This window comes from Manacus candei, unplaced genomic scaffold (genome assembly GCF_025592945.1).
Source record: "Manacus candei isolate 608988 ecotype Guabito, Panama unplaced genomic scaffold, ASM2559294v1 h1tg000008l, whole genome shotgun sequence".
Classification (NCBI taxonomy): domain Eukaryota; kingdom Metazoa; phylum Chordata; class Aves; order Passeriformes; family Pipridae; genus Manacus; species Manacus candei.
In genome coordinates, this window is record NW_026138056.1 from 23,930,670 (window position 1) to 23,948,758 (window position 18,089).

The 18,089-nt window shown below is 38.9% G+C and overlaps 1 protein-coding gene across 2 annotated transcripts in view; it reads right to left on the reverse strand.

Moving 5' to 3' along the window:
• Positions 1-1,945: 1,945 nt before the first annotated feature.
• Positions 1,946-18,089, reverse strand: part of CPA6 (carboxypeptidase A6) — an 81,692-nt gene continuing 65,548 nt past the window's right edge. For both annotated transcript variants that reach the window (XM_051768942.1, XM_051768935.1), the window contains 5 exons: positions 14,706-14,816; positions 14,366-14,456; positions 9,636-9,838; positions 4,482-4,566; positions 1,946-3,224 (listed from right to left, as the gene is read on the reverse strand). In XM_051768942.1, coding sequence (XP_051624902.1) covers positions 3,037-3,224; positions 4,482-4,566; positions 9,636-9,838; positions 14,366-14,456; positions 14,706-14,816 — 678 coding nt within the window. In that variant the 3' untranslated portion in view covers positions 1,946-3,036. The remainder of the gene's footprint in view (positions 3,225-4,481; positions 4,567-9,635; positions 9,839-14,365; positions 14,457-14,705; positions 14,817-18,089) is intronic.

The following is an 18,089-nucleotide window of genomic DNA, read 5'->3' on the forward strand; positions in this document are numbered from 1 at the left end:
GATGATTTAATGTAATTTGTGATAATTAGTTTTGGGAAGAGTGACTCAAAGAGGCATGGACCTGTTTCCTTCCCATTAATTAATCTCAGAAGTTTGTTTATAAAAAATAAAAGCTACCCCAAAAAAAAAAAAAAAGAACGGATCTTCACAAAAGCTTGTCTGAGCACTTTTTCCAACTTACAGAAGCAGTTGTAACTATTTTATCAATAATCAATGGAAGTGTAACTTCTGGATTTCACATAATCACTATATATGTGATTTTGACTGCTGGGTTAATAAACAGCTTTTCGCTATTCATGTACTTTTGCCTGTGTTGAATGATAAATTGTATGCATGATCATAAAATCACTTTTCTCGAAACCAGCTATCAGTTCTGTTGTCCTATAGCCAATAAAGACTGCTGAAGAGAAGTACAAAGGGAAGAGAACTAAGCAATTATAGACATAAAAAAGAGCTGTTCAGAGAAGTCACAAAGGCTGCGATTTCATATCCAAATAGCTGATTTCCATTAGTTTTTTCCTTAGGGTAAACTACTCCATTTAGAATCACTCTTGCTGATAAATTGTCTTACAGATTTTTAATTCAGGAAATAGGGTTTTTTCTTTCTTAGTGACTGCCTTTCCATCAGCTTTAATGACCCTGAAATTAAAGGGCTAAGAGACTTTACACATGTATTCAGCTGTGGGGCATTAAATAACCCTGCACAGGTTTTCAAAAATCAGGTCAGATTTTTCAGTTGCACATCATACATAGTATTCAGGTGGAGTCCATCCAGATACTAGCATGTAGCTTTGTTCATGGACTGATTTTGATATTAAGTACTTCTAAATGTCAAAGCTTTATACATAAATCTAAGAATACTTACAGTTCTCTCCAAGTTCCTCTCCAAGAAGGTAAAGTAGATCTACAGTGTTTGGTTCTTTTGGTAACTAAAAGATGTGTTTGTTTGGTTGGTTTTTTGTTTCCCCTTCTTGCTCCAAGATTTCAATTACTTTTCATTACCACTGGAGTTGTAATGGTATAAAGATGAAACTGAAATGTTTCATATGATGAACTATTGAACTACAAGCAGGAACCAAACCACCACATCAGAATCTGGTTTCTCCATGATTGTACTGTAGCAATTCAAAGGTAAATTTTCCTCATGCTGATTAGACATTCATCATGCATTCTGTCCTTCATTTCAGTCTCTTATGTCGTTGTAGCAGTTCAGTCTTGTCACCTAAATCCAGAATAACTCATAACAATTGGTGCTAATAATTAATTTACACCCCTATCAAGGCCATTGGTCAAGAATCTGTACATAGCAAAAGACAGTTATTGCTGTCTTCAAAATATTAAATGATTATGGTCATAAGGAATTGGAAATTACTAATGTATAGATATTTTGAGAGCTACTGTCCCCTAGGTTTTTAATAAACCAGAATAGAAACTTGAATTACTCAAACCAGAAAGAACTAAAAAAACCTGAACGAGCTTTCAGAAATCCTGTTTAAAATAAATACATTTATTAACAAAGTGTTAGACAAATAGAATGAAATTCTGTCATTGTTTCTGACTGATTGCCTTTTGCAATATGCAAAAGAGTACGCAAAACCAATGGTGTGCTTAATTAAATACAGTGCCCCCTAGACTTATAAAGATTGCCCATTTGCTAAGTTCAAGTATTTATTTAGAGAGGATGTAGGTTTTTTAAAATACCATATCTTTAGTGTCAGGAATGTTTCACAGATAGGTAAAATTGTTACATTCTTGAACTATAACTTTAACACTTAAATGAAATATGAAGAATACTTCAAAAGTCTTTGATGATTTTGTTAACAAACATGTTTTATTTAACATGTAATGTTATAAGATTAAACTCAAAATTAATAAAGTAAAATATATGCTTTTCCAGATATAATAAGATTAAAAAATAGTATTTTAAAAGTACCAAAACCCCCTCAACATGTTGTTATTTTCTCTGTGTTTTCATTATTGTTTTTTCAAACATGGTGCTTATTCACTGTATTTGAGCTGTAAGGCTTCTGCCTTCATCTCTGGCTTACTTAAAAATCTATTAAGAATTTATTAATTCCTTTAAAACATGCAAAAAAAAATATAAAACTTCCAAGAGGAAAAGCCACATAGCCATGGAGCTGCAGAACTTACTGCAAGAACACTGATAAATAAAACATCAGTTATCATCAGTTAATTACAGTTTAAGGCTAAATCCTTGGCTGGTGGAAATTGCTGCAATCATTGACTACAGTAGAGCCTGTATGCACCAGCTGACTGCCAGCTTCCAAGTTCCAAGTCATGGCAAGTTGCTTTGTCTCTCCATAAAGCAGAGTATTGTATATCTCAATAATATTCCATTATAATTCTTACACATTGCTAGGAAAGTTACATTTTCAAAGATGATATATTGATTTTGAGTCCCAATATATACATTTGAAAATAGGTTTCTCTGAACAGTTAAAGGAAACCCTGGGACAAATTATTGCATAATATGAAAAAAATCACAAAAGTGCATACATGTATGTATGTATGTATACATGCAGAAGAGAGCCATATTGCCACTTGCAGCTACCACTATATGGCATTTACTGCTGTGGACACAGGCCTGTGTTGGGTCACAGAGTACATTCACATAAATGTAAACTTTACCCCTTGATTCGAGAGATTCCACTATGAGATGTCTTCCTATTAGGGAAAGGAGTAAGGCTAGGGCCTGCCTGGAAGTGGAACTTTATTTCAGGCATCTCTATGTGGACCAGGACTTGCCCCACTGAAGTTGCAAAATTAAAGCTTTATTGCAAAAAGAAGAAACTATTTACACCATGCTGGTAGCTAAGTTAGTATGTCAACTTTATGGACTTCTGTAGAGCAGATATTAAATGATTTTTTTCCATTTCCCACCAAGTAAATCTGGTAGAAACAATAGCATGTTTCCCACTAGCTTCATGAATTTTGAAGTGGCCAAGCTTAGAATGGCAACTGAATGCACTGAAAGGCATCAGCACTGCGAATAAAATGTTCACTTCAAGCTCCCTCTCAATGACATTTCTTCAGCAAGTGAAGAGTTATATTTTTAACTGCAAGCATGGTCTCTGTGCAGGTTGGTTTGATCAACGTCTCAGGAAGTAAAAATCCAAAATGGCCAGTGTCACGCAGCTCAAATGCAAATGCGTAGGGGATGCCATTTTTGTAGGCCCAGTCCATAGAGCTGCCAGAACTCACATCTGAAAGAGGAAATTCAGAGAAAATTTTAAAAAATGTTAAATTCAGGTCATGTTGAAAGCACCAGAAGGTTCATGTGGCATTTTGTGTCCGGGACTCAGTGAATATACTTGCAACTCAAACTGTTGCTTGCTCTGATCCTGAACACCCTTTTGAGAAGGGCATGGGCACCCAGCACCTGGTGAAAGGTGCTCAGCATGATATGGATTAGACCCTTGATTTTCATAAGAAAAATATTATAACTGACTGTTTTGTGTAAGACTGTTCCCGTCCTCATCTGAGTGCAGTCTAAAGCTTTCCTTCCACAATGATCTCCCAGCTGAACTGGAGTTCTGTGTGCAATTCCTTTTCAGGGAGAAGAGGAACAGTTGATAAAGTAATCTAACTTCTCCTTTTTAAAGTGCTTTTAAAATTATTTTCATTTGTCTTATATTGTCACCATTTCCTCACAGCATGAGAGCATTTGCATAGGTGGTGTCTAATATTAACAAACCTTCCTGAGGAAGTGTGCTGCTTATGCTTTCATTGTCTCCCTAAGTTGATTACCCAAGACACGTATTTATATAAAGATCCATCTCTCACGTGGCCTGCTGTAGTCTCTGCAATTCTGGCATTAATTCACACTGCTTTTCCTTTAACATAGGACTGACTGCACTGTAATGAGCACAACAAGATGATCATGCTGTGAGATGGAGGCCCACAATAAGTGGAACTGTAGCCAAAACACAGCAACAGCAGAGGAGATGCAGGAAGTTGCTTGTGAAAAATCTTAAGCTTTTCACTTTTTCAGTATCTGTTATCATTATCCACAGCATGCAGGCCTCATAGTTTCAGTAAAGAAAAAAAAAGTGTCTTGTTGAAACCTGTTGAACTTCTTTTTCTCTTACCTGTCAACAGAGAGCTTGACTGACAAATGCTGTTACAATTTAGTAGCACATTTGCAGATAATGATATGCTTTCTAAGACCTTAATTTATCTTTCTTTTTTCAAAAATATGGTTTTATATGTTATGAATATTTACTGGCTTTTGCCTCTCATATGCATTGCAGTTTAATCTCTTTTATTGCATCAGTTGAGTTAATCTTACTGCAATCAACTGACTGAATCAGCTGCAAAAGTTTGTCTTCCGCCTTCCTCACAACCCAAAACTGGGTCAAAGTTCACTTTAAACAGTGTTTGCTTTATTTGTTATAATAAGGGTATTCTCCTTCTTACCATAGGAAGGTCAAAGTCACAAAATCTGCCAGAGGAAAACTTACACAAAGTGCTAGAAGCAGGACCGTATCTGTATCTTATACCATAGGCTGACTGAAGAGCGTTAACAGCATTATAGGCTGCTGATTCCTGGGAAGGAGGAGAAAAACAAATACATAAATTAGACTTTAAATTAAATAGTGTAATGGGATTGGAATCTGAGTCAATGGATCACTGTCTTCTGGTGCAATGGTGTGTTAAATGAGACTGTGGCAGCTAACTTAAAATTACTATAACGGATAATTTTTTTTTTTTTTTACTGACAGCAGTTCCCTGAAAATCCTGTTTTGATATCTTCATGGCATAAAGAAGCTCACTGCACTGTGAATGACCAGACATTAAATACTTGTAAATTTAAGTTGTATATATCGATTTAGTGATACGATGAATTTAGGCAACATGTGAAACCATGAGATGAAATAATCTCTTTTTTATACAGTTTAAAAGCCATGCATGCATCTTCTGTGGCTGCACTTCCCAGTCCACTAAACCTTGTCACTGCTGGGCTTGTGAAGGAGAAATGATGTCTTGTTGGCATTCCACAGTGGTTCAGTGAGCAGAGTGGGAAGAAAGAAAGAGGCAAATTCCAGGTGAATGTTCACTGCTGGTCTAACTTTCTCACGCTGGGCTGCATGATGCAGTCTTGCATTTGTGCACTAATGCACAAATGTGATTTCAGTACTGTATGGGGAAAATCAGCACCTGCATTTCAACAGCTGTGTGGATGCAGTCTGTTTAGGAGGTTCACAGCATCCTGTGCAACTGGGTGCAGGCGGCCTGACCTATAGCAAATTCTAAGGGTCACACAAGGATACTGCACCCAAACATAGAGAAGGGATGCACAACAGAAAAATGAATATTATCATCCCAAAGAAAAGGATGCTGGAGAATGTACAGTGGAGGCTGGGCAAACACAGAACCATCTCCCTATAGAGAACAGGAAATTATCATCTTAGGAGCTGGAAACAGCTGGACTTTGAATCACTGGATAAAGCTATAATGGTTATTTTAGTTGTTTTACTTCCATGAACTAAAGAGCTGCAAGTCTGTGTTTATGCAAATCTTCAGGAACTCAGTCCTTACCTTGTTATTCATCAGGCTCTAGATGAATGCACTGGGAAAATGTTACTCTAAACTTGCCTTTCTGTTTATGTTTTCCTTAACCTTCCACTTGTTTGCCTTTCTCAGGAGTTGGGATTCTGACTTAATCCTTGGTCTGACCCATGCAGGTATTCCTGCTGTGGGTCTTTGTCTGAGTAGAGAAGCCAGGAAAAACTGCTTTAAAAATGTCATTCCAGAAACAAAAATAAATCACTTACTGATCTGCAGATGGGGCTTTGGAGAGTTTATTTTACACTCTTAGCAAATGGAAGAGCACTTTTTTACTCCATTATAAAAATTTGTTAAGCACTACCAGATTTTTTGTTTGTTTGTTTCTCAGCAGAGGGATGATGGTGCTGGAGACTGACATTTTCAGCTTGACCTCTTGCCACCTCCACGAGACAGTATATGGAGGTAAGGACCATTGAACTCAATGCTTCTGGGAACTCAGCTGGACTGGGATGTGGCCACCAGCTGGTGTGAGGGGTAACCTCTGACTCACCGTAACACCAAAGATGAGGAGGTGGGAAGGGGCTCTGTCCTGTGGTGGAAGGGGTAAGTGCTATCACTTGGCACTCTTCCTCCAGATGCCTTGACTTCTGAGTTGTGATATGCAAGACCCATGATGGGGTTGGAGGTGTTGGGACCTGTTGGGACCTGTTTGGGACCTGTTGGGGCAGTGGCCATGGGGCTGCGCAGGGTCCCAGGGAGTGGGGAGCTCCAGATGCAGCCTGGGGCTGTTGTCTCATACCTGCACTGAAGTCCCAAGTACCAGGCTCAGTTGCTCAACCAAAATTTGCAAGCAGCTCTGCTTACCATGCCAGGGTTGTGGTGCGGTCAGGCTGACATAGGCCTGAAAACAGGCCTGATGCCAAGGAAGCAGGAGGCAGGGCTCAGCTGAGACAGCTGAGAGGGGTGGAGAGCAAAGCCCCGGTAAATATGCTGTGGCAAGGAGAACATAGCCACAGACAAGAAGGCACCCTGGGCATAATTTACACACTGTACAGCAATGAGATAACAGAAGCAAGTCCTGTTGAAATCTTTCAAAGAAATAGTTTGGCAACGCCTGTTTAAAATCATCACAATGGTACTGGGTTCTGTGCAGAGGCAGCAACTGTCTGGAGGTCAGGCCGGGAGCATCCCAAGTCCAAGTCCAAGTCCAAGTCCACCACTTAGGCAGGTGTCCCTGGGCACTGTCGAGTTGAAGCTCTTAGCCTTGAGGGGTGCAGCTTGCTTCCACTGTTGGAGCTATGGGCCCAAAGGGACAATTCTCTACCACATCATACTGTGCAGGTTGGATCCTGAATAAATCCAGGCAACCAGTATTTGAACACTCTCAAGGAGAAAATGCCACATAAAATTACCAGATTTTTACAAAGACATATGCAAACTCAGTCATGCCATGTAAGTTCACTGCAAACACTAAGGCAAACGACTACACAGGAAGAAAAGGGATGAAAAGCAGGTGAAATTTAAAAGTCTTGAGATAGATATATGTTTCTGCTGTTTTTTTTCAATCTGAAAGATTACTTTTATTTTAAGTATTTTAAAAGAACAGATTTCAGGAGAATGTTAATAAGAGAGTTGTGCCTAAATTAGAGCAGAATATGCATGTTGTGATCAGTACACAGCTCTCCAGTTTCAAAGCAGCTCTGAATAATTGAGCACTTTAATCGAAACGGTAACTGACAGCTCACTAAAATGATCCGGCCCAGACAGAAACATCCTTTCTACTGCTCAGAATTAATTGTGTCCCCTTGCTAGCACCAAATGTTATTTATCTGCTATGCATGTGGGGTCCTACAGTTCTCCACTGTACACAGTCCATGTAGGCAAACAACCTTTGTTCTATCAGCGTCAGGAAACAGAGATCCATTGCTTTCTAACTCAGTGTAATTTCCAAGAGAAATGGAGAATTTGAAACCTCACCCTAAGTCACCGTTTTAGAGACTTCAAGTATTAAAAACTATTCATTTAGGAGCTACCAGGTGATGGAGAGTTTGGTTGTAGGCAAATATTAAAACACACAAATAAATAAGCAACTATATTCCATTAATTTTCACTGTGATCCCCATAACGAGCTTTATAAATTACAGGAAATTACTTCAGTTTCTTTTTCCAACCTCCTTGTTCTTTTTGACCCACCTCAATAAAAAGAAGTACAAGGTCCAAATACTGGCAAAATATTTAGAATTGGGATTTGGCTTCCATTTGTCCAGGGCTGTTGTTTAAAACAAGTGTCTCTCTTCGTTCCTTTAGGTCTGTGCTTCACACCCTCCAGTGAGGAGCTTGATCCAAGGCCTCACAAACCTTAGGAACACCTATTAAACATCAAAACCTGGGATCCTTTAGTCTAAAAGCTATGGATGGAAAGATAGAGTGTGTGTGTGCTACAGGGCAGTTACTTCCTGTCTCAGAATGGAAACATCCCTTGAGCAACAAAAACTGTACTGCAGATACACTGGCGTGTGTTCTCTTTTAGACATTCCTTCTCCTTACAATGAATTTCCTGTCTATAGTGTCTGCTATTGCCTTACATTGCTCTGGGTATCTTCATAAGATACCCAATAATTATATACTTGCAGAGGAGATGCTGGTTCTTCCTAACACCATGTCTTTACTACCTTCTCTCTTGTCTGCTCCGAAAAAAATATTCTTGCATCTGCTGTCTTCAAAGGAATTAGATTCTGTTGTTTTAAATTGTCAGTCTATGTCTTTTTGGTAAGTAATAGTCATCAATTCACTTGGGGAACTCCTTTCTCAGTGTTACTCCCCAAAAGAGAGTGGAGAAGGTAGAATAAAAAGAAGATTCATGACTTTATTCACAGTCGATACAGGGCTGGGTGGTCAGTCCCCACAAGTCTCATATTTTTAGCTCCTTTGGCTGCTTAGTTAACTTCTAACTTGCTCTGTTCCACAGGAATGATGTCAGACAGAAGAATGTTTAGTAGCTGCTGAAATTAAGTGTCTCGACAGAAATAAACCTACAAGGAGAGTTTAGCTTGTGGAGTGCTGGCTGCTCAGCCTCCTGAGAGAGCAGCCAACTGAAACTTCAGTGAAGCTCCAGGGACTGACAGCATCATTTATTCTGCATAGGATAAATCTAAGGTGCAGTTAAGCTCCTTTGGAGAAAACTAGCTGAAATTAGCAAGTTAAAAGTCACTGCAACTTGCAGCTTTCAAGGTAAAAATGGAAGATACATGGAAAATGTAATTTTACTGGGGACTGAGTGTGACAGAAAGAGGATTGCAACTGGTTGATGCAGTGTGGGTCTGTGAGCAGGAGCAAACAGAAAGCAAAGCTTAGCCAGATTTCCCTAAGAGAATAAGCCATAAGGAGGGTTTTATGAACAGGAGGATGGCTAAAACAGACCTCAGACTGCAAGCAGAGGGAACAGTTCTGCATTTGGATGAGCATGAAATAAATGAAATGTATGTATCTAAATCAATACGCTTCCATCAGAAAACGTATTCTTATCACTTTATTCTTCTAATATACAGAAGCCTCTGATGTTAATTAACTGCTTGTCTTAAACAGTTAAAAGCACTGTGTCTAAGCAGAATGATACATAATGCAATTGAAGCTTTACTTTTGGTGAAATCAAAAGATTTCTCCTTGAACTGATAAATGTAAACAATTTCAATTTTTTTTTTGTTCATAACATTGAAGATGATCTACTGTATGATCCTAGTGTTTAAGTTCTGAGCATGAAGAGACAGAATTTTAGCTACATGCCCAAGGACTTGACTACATAATTCCCATTACAGTTAATTAAATAAAATGATAATAATTATAATTAAAACCTAGGGATTTATCCTATAAAGTAATTTAAAGGGACTGATGGATGGAAAGCACTATACCATTTTAATCAAATTACCACGGACTCACGGTGAGTGAAGGTTATATAACCAGAAATGCGATTGCAGGCAAATCCAGAATAAATACTTCTCAATGTTAAATATATGCAAAGTATTGAAGAAACAAGTCTCCTCTCAAAACAAAACATACAACAAATATTATATAAGGGAGCATATTCTCCCAAGTTTTAATGTACTTACCACACAGCTGAAGTTTGGAATAGTTTCATACTTGTAAGAGTAAGGGTACAGCAGCATCTGTGCATATGCATGGAAGGACAAGTAGGCTTTTATTTGTTTCCGATGTCTGCGGAGGAAATGAGCAACAGCCTTTACTTCAGGTTCAGACTCAGGAAAGGGACCACAGTACGTGTCATCACATGGGTGAAATGAAGCACCTTCATCTAGAGATTGAAAGAGAAAGTTGATGGTGAACGATCACAGAGAATTTCCAAGGGTCAGCTTCTGGCTCAACCTTTTTTGGCCCCCATCAAAAAGCATGAAAAGCAATAAACACATTGCTTTCTTGTGACTGATGAGCTTGAGTCAGTGGGACCTCAGTACAGCAATCTGCTTGTTCATCTAGTAGACACAACGAGTTTCCAATTGGCCAACTACGGGCAGTTCTCCCAAGAGGATATATCTCAAACCCAACAGAAGAAGGAGAGCCTGACTTCATTGTCCTTTCTTCCCTGGCTTTCTGTATCAGTAGCACTTTTTAGACAGCATTCCCTTATTAAAACTATTGATAGGTCTCAGTTGGTCTGTTTGAAATCAGAGAGCTATACCTCTTTATTAATCACTGCCAAGACAAATCTAGCCTTTTAATGTACTGGTTACTACAGCGGTGGTTACAATGGTAGGTACATAACCTCAACAGGCGTTACCTTAGAGACTGGTTTAAAACATGAGAATAGTTCCTGACTAGACTATTTTCACCCTTGCAAACCTTGTGGGGAAAAAAATGACAAGCCACATGAGATGATCACTCAGTTAGTTAAAATAGAAATCATCTCAGTTTGTACAGGGCCTGAATTTCCTTCAAGTCTGGGGCAGGAGTTCAGTTTTGAGGATATCTTTCACTACATCAGCCTGCTCAGGTGGCAGCAAGCTGCACAAGAGTAGCCTACTTCTAATATCCTGTGAGGTACTGAAAGATGAAACTTAGAAAAGGGGATGTGGTGGTGGCTCCTTTATCATTTAGCAATTCTGTATCTAAGCCATCATCTCATTTACAGCTTAGGGCTTGGGCCTGAAAGAACAATATTTATGCAAATCCACTCCTCTCCTGTCTGCTGTGATTTCAAAATACCATGTTTTACACTGACCTGCAGAATAATAATAATTTGTTTGAGAACTTCCTGATGCCATTAGAGACTTACAAAAGCAATGTTTTATTTGTACAGTAAGTACTGCCATCTTCAATTAATAAGAAAAGAGCAGTGTGTGAGAAGACATAAAGATATCAACTAAACCAGGGTTATGCAATCAACATAATGCCAAAATTAAAAAGTGGAAGAATTTCCTGCTGCAGTTTCATTTTAAGATGAAAATTGAGGCTACCATTCAGTGGCCACAGGTGGGGATTTCAAAAGGTATTAGTGCTTGGATTGCAGTGGATATGGAAGGGTTATATAGAGGGCAGATGGTATCTTCCATGTAGAACAGATGGCCACCAAGTCATCCAAATCTCAAGAGCACTCTGCCTCAATGTCTTGTCAGATAATATAGCTAAAGGAGAGCTATTTAACAGACCCTCCAGAGCCTTTGCTTTTTTTTATGGATACTTCATCTCCTGTAACAGTGTATACCAAATCATGGAAATGAATATCACTGTTAATAAACAGTGGAATCCTACAAGCTAAGGGTAAAATGACCCAATGGAAAAATATGACTCAGTTTAGTGACTTTCAGTGAAGAAAAAAACTTTCTAAACTTTCCAGCCCATTACTGTAAGCTATTTGAAATCCCAGCTGTAGTTAATGCTTTACCTTAAGAGAAGCTGGCTGTAGTAGAGAAAGAGGGTTTCAATGGTGGCCTTGGATAATGTAAGGATATACTCAGTTTTCATACTGAAAGTTCTTTCAAAGTAACTCAAGAAGGAAAAAAATTGATAGAGTATGTAGCAAATCCTGTGAAATTTCTGAGTTACAATCATGAGAAGCAAATGGAATTGTGTAAAATGTTACCGTGCTGCCTTATTTTTGTACCTGATAGCATACCAGGGGAGTAGGTATCCTTCTACATCCATCATGAGATCAAGTGAACAAAGGAAATGTGTGCTGAGACTGATAAAACCAATGCTTTGATACAGAAAGAAGACTGAGACGATGGATGAGCTGGAGCATGATTCTCAAACTTCCTTGCAGCCACTTCTGCCAGTACGGGGTACTGTTTTCAGTGAGCACTGTGGTGCACGGGAAATTGGGATGCTCTGGAAATTTTAACTCCCGTTGCTGCTCTCACAGGGATTTGGATGCAACCCCTTTAACTGGATTTGCCCTATGACACAATTTAGTTCTAAGTACCTCATTATTTGTTTTAAAGTTGATATTTATTTCATTATCATTAAACCATTGTGCTGGTTGTTGCACATATGTACGTATTGCAAGGAGCATTCCCAGAGTTTTTGCTGTCAGTATTCACATGGATCTGTGCGCAATTTCTGTGCACTATTTTGGGTACAAGGGTGCTGCAATGTGAAATCTAGCACAATCAGTGATACGACTTTTTTCTTGGTCCCTAGAGAATACAGAAGTGATATCACAAAGTTTACGTCAAAGTCCTACACTAGCAGGGAAGAGGAAAGCAGACAGGATCCTGTGATATCTGTACTGACTAGCTCCCTGCTGCTAGCTTGCAGTGGCTTTGCTGGGGCTGGATTCTGCCACAACATACCTGCCTGGAAGCCCCACAGTGAAGTTCAAGCCTGTCAGTGCGACTGAACTGAATGAAAAGGTTTTTACAAGCACATGCAGTTTTAAATGTTAAACACACCATGATTATGCAAGCCTCAAAGTGTGATATGATCCAGATTCTTCTCTGACTCATTTAGTGTCCAGGACCTTCTGAGCACCAGTCAGCCCAGTTCATGAAAGAGCTCTTTATTCTCCATCAAAACAGAGAATCAGACAGAGTTTGGGTTCCAGAGAGGGAAGCAGAGCATGTGCATGATGAGCAACCTTGAAAGAATTTTTATTTTTTAAACTCGGGCGAGGACCTGTCTTTCATGTTCAGTGCAGGGGAGAAATGCAACAAGTAGGGGATTACAACACACAAGCCATGTGGGTATTATGACAGTTTCACTCAGGCTAGAAAAAATAGTTTTTTTAAATGAAAACTAAGCAATTATTTTTAGGACTGAGTAAAAATGTGCTCTAATACAGTGGCTAGGGAGCAGGAAAAGGGAGGAGCAGAGAGATGTGAACCCAAGAAAGATTAATTAGGACTAGAAAGAAAATGCACTGAGTATTAATGTTGCACTGATAGGTACCTAAAATATGTGTCCAAAGACTTCATAAAAGAACTGATCATTCCAACTACGCCAGTGGCTATCTTCTGAACAGTAAATGTATGTTCCCAAAATACCTGCAGTTGTGACTTATGCACTTGAATAAGTGATGGTAGCAGTGATGCAGGATTGGTTCATTTTTACATTATTTTTGCAGCATAAAATTGCATTAAAGATTGTGTTAGAGGCCCTGGGACTCAGCTAACATAGGCTTTCTGTAACTACTTCTGTGTCAGTCCTCTCCTTACAGCAAGTAGAATTGAAAAAATTTGGAAGCATATTTCACAGGGCCATACTGAAAGTATGCTTCTGTTCACACTCACTGCATTTGTAAAGTTCCCAGGCAGATTATTCACACTCACTTTTATCCTTACAATTCTCAAAGCTCTACTTGAAGAATCCAGTCATTGCAAGCCAGACTGCACGGTGCTCACTCCTACTGCAAGTAATCAGAGTATTGTGGAAACATCTAGAGACTTCCAGAGGAAGAGGGATGGGCTGAAGGGAGGGCCCTTGCACTAGCATTATGCAAACACAATTTCTTGCCTTTACAAGCTTGCAGTATAAATAAGGAAGGTGGATTAATGCTGGAGGAGAAAAGAGCTGCACAGAGAAGTGAAGGAAGTTGCTCAAGATGGGAGAGTAGGTCAGCAGGTATAAATTGCCATATTTCATAACAAAGTGTTCCTACTTTCTTACACCAGAACTTGTAGGGCTGCTTACACCTGTGTGAGTTGCACTGTCTTCTGTAAGATTTAATCAAATACTATTTCTTCGATGGATCCATTTCAGCTCTTCTGCTAGTTATTTCATTACTGCTGCATTCTCTATGCAAAATTGAGGCCAATTTTTATATAAGTATTTACAAAAGCACTGGGAGATTCAAATTGTATCTCCATGCATTTAGAAACACCTTCTTTCTGTATTAAATCACTAATAATGAAGTCCTTAACATTGAGGCTGACAAAGCAAGTTCGACATTTCCAAAGCTAAAATAATTTCAGAGAAATGAAGAATTGAATAAAATGAAGTTTGAAATGTTTCCTAAAGCTGTAGTCAGGTGAATCCTGAAAAGTGATGGACCAGTCTCAATACTGGGCTTTAAATTACTTATATGATTGCCAAAATACAGAATAGCTGTATGTGTGATTTTTTTACTTTTGCAACAATTTCCATGAAAACTTTTTAGTTCTTGTAAGGTCTGTTTCTCCTAAGTTCAGGACTTTTTTTTTTTTTTAGAACATAAAAGGAATATTTGAGCCTTGGCTTGTGGCTTTATGAGAAAGTACCTTCAACTTTAACTGTGGAAAAGAAAACACTTCACAACAGATGTGATCTAACCTACTTGGATGATTGCCTCTGTTGGATAATTAAATACGGAGTAATCTGAACTGGGGGACCAAAGCACCTCTGTACTTACCACACCATTTCACTTTCCAGTTGCGATTAGCATCAACACCATGACAGTGAAACCTTGTGTTCTTTGATCTTGTTTTTCTCCAAAATCGATCCTGACAGGAGTTACAAAGTATTTAAATAGCAATAGTACTATATTTTGGCAAATATCTATTTGTACACATAACAAATCAACCCTAGTAAACACATACAGTATTCTACTTTAACTGAAGTAATTTACTTCCATTTTGCAAGGCAAAAAGTGATGGACCAGATTATACAGAAAGTCACCTTTGAATGACGTACAACCATTCGATCTTTCCCGTCTGAATAATTTTTTGAGTAATAATACTGAAATTACTTACATTTGTCCAGCTAAAATGATATCCATCCACATTAAATACAGGCATGATATAGAAATACAGCTGAGTTAGCATCTTTCTCATAGCAGGATCAGTCTGGTATGTCTGAAGAGCCTAAAGCAGAAAAGCCAAAGAAAACAGTTTCCATAATAAAAATAATTTTCCAATTAAGTATTGTGACAGGCTAAGACAGTCATGAGGCCTTCAGCAGTACAGATATCTGATCTCATGGCACCACAGACATCCTTTGAGCTCTGCTTGAAAGGCTGATGTCTTCCTGCAAATGTGATTCAGACAGCATGTGAACACATGAAAAACGTGTTTAAAAGACCCTATTCTCTCCGCTTCTCAGCTACTTTCAGTAGTCAAGAAGATACAACTCATATTACAGAGAAGCAAATGCATACAAACTATTTCTTGATATAGGAGCTGAAAGCCAGTGGAATAGATTTTTACTCGAGGAAATGAGTTTAGCTCCCATAAGACAATGGAGTCTTGTTGTTTCCACCAGGTGACAATTTGATAAGGTCTTAAAGCATTTAAGGCTCCCATTACACAAGCTTTTGTTGTATTCATAACACATGCACAATTATTAATACAGGGAGCTTACTCCTTTCTAACTTAGAAACCCCTCTATTTTGAAGAATCTTAAGTATAAAGGTTGGTAGAGGAAGGCTAGGGAGGGAAGGTATTTTTATTTTCCACTCTGCATCTTAGAAAAACACAGCAAAAATCAGAGGCTCCTCAGTAGTTCTGTTTGCTAGTGTCAGAGATGCTCCTTTACCAGTTCCAGGAAGCTTGGACTCCACATGCTGTAGTAAATACTGTATCTTGTCATAGCTGGGCACCAAATTTGCATCCTTCAAAGTTTAAGTGTTGACTCTGTAAGGTGAGGAATCGAGTGCTTCATGTGGCAGGCAGAAAGCGTTTCACACTGATGCTGGGTTCAGAGGGATGCCTGAGCCTGGCTCCTCTCCTCCTGGTGCTGTGATGACAGCCTTCTGCTCTGCAGTATTTCTGGCCCTTCGGATCCGAAGAGTAGCATGTGTTTGGGGGGCAAAGGGAAATGTTTGCTCTGAAATAAACTAAGCTAAATGCTTTTCAATTGACAAATGCCAGGGAACAGTGTGAAGTACAGGAATTCAATACTTTTGGGCTCCCAACCATGCAGCTGTTTGAATTACTGAAGCTGCCATGGGAGCTGAGGGATGCTTTTAGTGGAACACTGTTAAGAAATAGCCATACAACTGGATGTGTCTGGGTCTGGAATTTACTCATGGAGAGGTCTGACATTTTTTTTCTTTACTGAGGGGATTAGTGAGACTTCTAAATACTTTTTCTAAGGGGTTCATTAACTACCTCTCTGTTGTGTGATGCTTTCTCCTCACCCAGCCTCATTCTGCCCTCCCAGCAGTGCTCTGCACATGCAAGTCCTTCAGCCTCACTTGCAGATCCAAAGCAGTGCATCATCCCTGTGCAAAACCAAGTCACTCAGTGCTACTCCACACTGTTTCAGACAGGCAAGAGGAGGGGAAAGTGAGCAATAGCAGGCAAAGGGGCACAGCACAGAATGAAATGAGATTTAGGCAGCGGCTAGCAGAACATCATGGTGTAGAGCATTGCAGGGTGGCATGAGATGACAAAAGAGGGGTTACCACAGGCAGAGAACACATCTAACTAGGTAAATAGTCTAGCCCTGCATGTAAATCTACATGGGATTAAAAGCCTGTAAGGTGAGTATGTATGTGAAATCACTAAAACTGTTCTTAGAGTGGGGACAGAACCAAGCCATGCTCCAGAATATAAGTCAAGGAAAATGAACATTTTTATTGTGCTTATTTCAGGAAGAAGTAATTTAGCTGGGGAGAAAATGAGTCTACATATACCATTTCCTTGACTTTTTTATGCTTTTCTCTTTTTAGACAGTATTAGCAAATTAGGCTCAGGTTTTGTCCCCCTGTTGGATATTTACCTGATAATGAGATTGGCATATGTGCTTGTATCTGTACTTATGTATGCCATTCTTTCACTGTCAGCTGCATCTGTAATTATGCATTTTGCTACGCTGTAGTGTTATATACTGTGTTTTAAACTGCAATGGTGTAAGACTAAACACTTTAAAACACTTTAAAATTATCTCCTTAAAATAACTACAGATAATTAACTAATTTAAGGTAATACACTGCTTAAAATTGCATGGATGAGCTTTGTAAGTTTTTCAGAACCCTTCCAAATTTGCAAAAAATGACATAATGAAAATACTTGAATTAAGACTTTTTAATATAGGTTTTAAATCCTGCGAAGAATATATTTTTCTTCCTAGATAAAAGTATTACCATTTAGAAACCTAAACAAAACATAGACAGCAAAATGCCAAGCACTCTTTCATTTTTTTAAAGTTACTCTGTGTTATTTTAATGCCTGCTGTCATTGGCAAAATATCAGGAGAGACTTTAGGAAGCATTATAGTCTCCTCTAATAATACTGAAATTTGAAGCCTTAAAGTTGATTTAAAGCCAAACATGTCAATCACTCAGTGCTGTTCTTTAAAGTATATACAGGTTTTCTTAATAACTTGATTACCCTTTTAGAGTAGCATTTTATTAAAAATATAGTAGAACTAGTGCAGCTTTCTTCTTCATGGAAAGCAGGAGTGTAGATGGTGTAAAATGTGATCATATTCACTCTTTCTGCTGAAAACATTTTGTCTTTCATACTGCTTTTATCTGGCAATTTTATTTATGTATGTAATCAGGCAACACAGACTATATAATCTCTGGCAATGTGCCTTGGAGTTACCAAGGTGTATCCTTGCTGGAGCAAAGCCCACAGCTTGCCTTTTGTGGCACGATTCCCAAATCCTCCCAACAACGATCATGTGAACTACCTCCCCCACCCCCCTCTGGCGGTGTTGAAACCTTTTCTCCATGTGTGACACAAGCGAGGCAAATATAAACCATTAGTGAATTAACTGCGTTGTAGTTTGCACAGAGCTCTCAGAATATGGCTTGATACTGCTTCCCCATCATGCAATCAATAGCAGCTTTGCTGCTGAACATGCAGAGAGCCAAACCAGCCCAATAAATGCTGAATAGTGTTATTAGTGAGTGAACAGATGATACAGGAACCCTGCCAATACCGTGCAAGCGATCTGCCTGGGGGATGGGGGAAAGGACCGGTGATTAATAGGAGGGGGCTCGTTCATCTGGATCAGCTGAGTGGTGGTTGTTGACAGAGCTACACCGGCTTAGGCTGGCTGAGGATCTGGTCCATAGGAAATTTAATTTAGGGGACGAAGTAATCAAAAGAGCTATATTATAAACTGCCAAGGCAATAAAAGGCAAGGGTGTAAAATGGATTTAGGATGCAGCTAGGCTTTTTATAAAA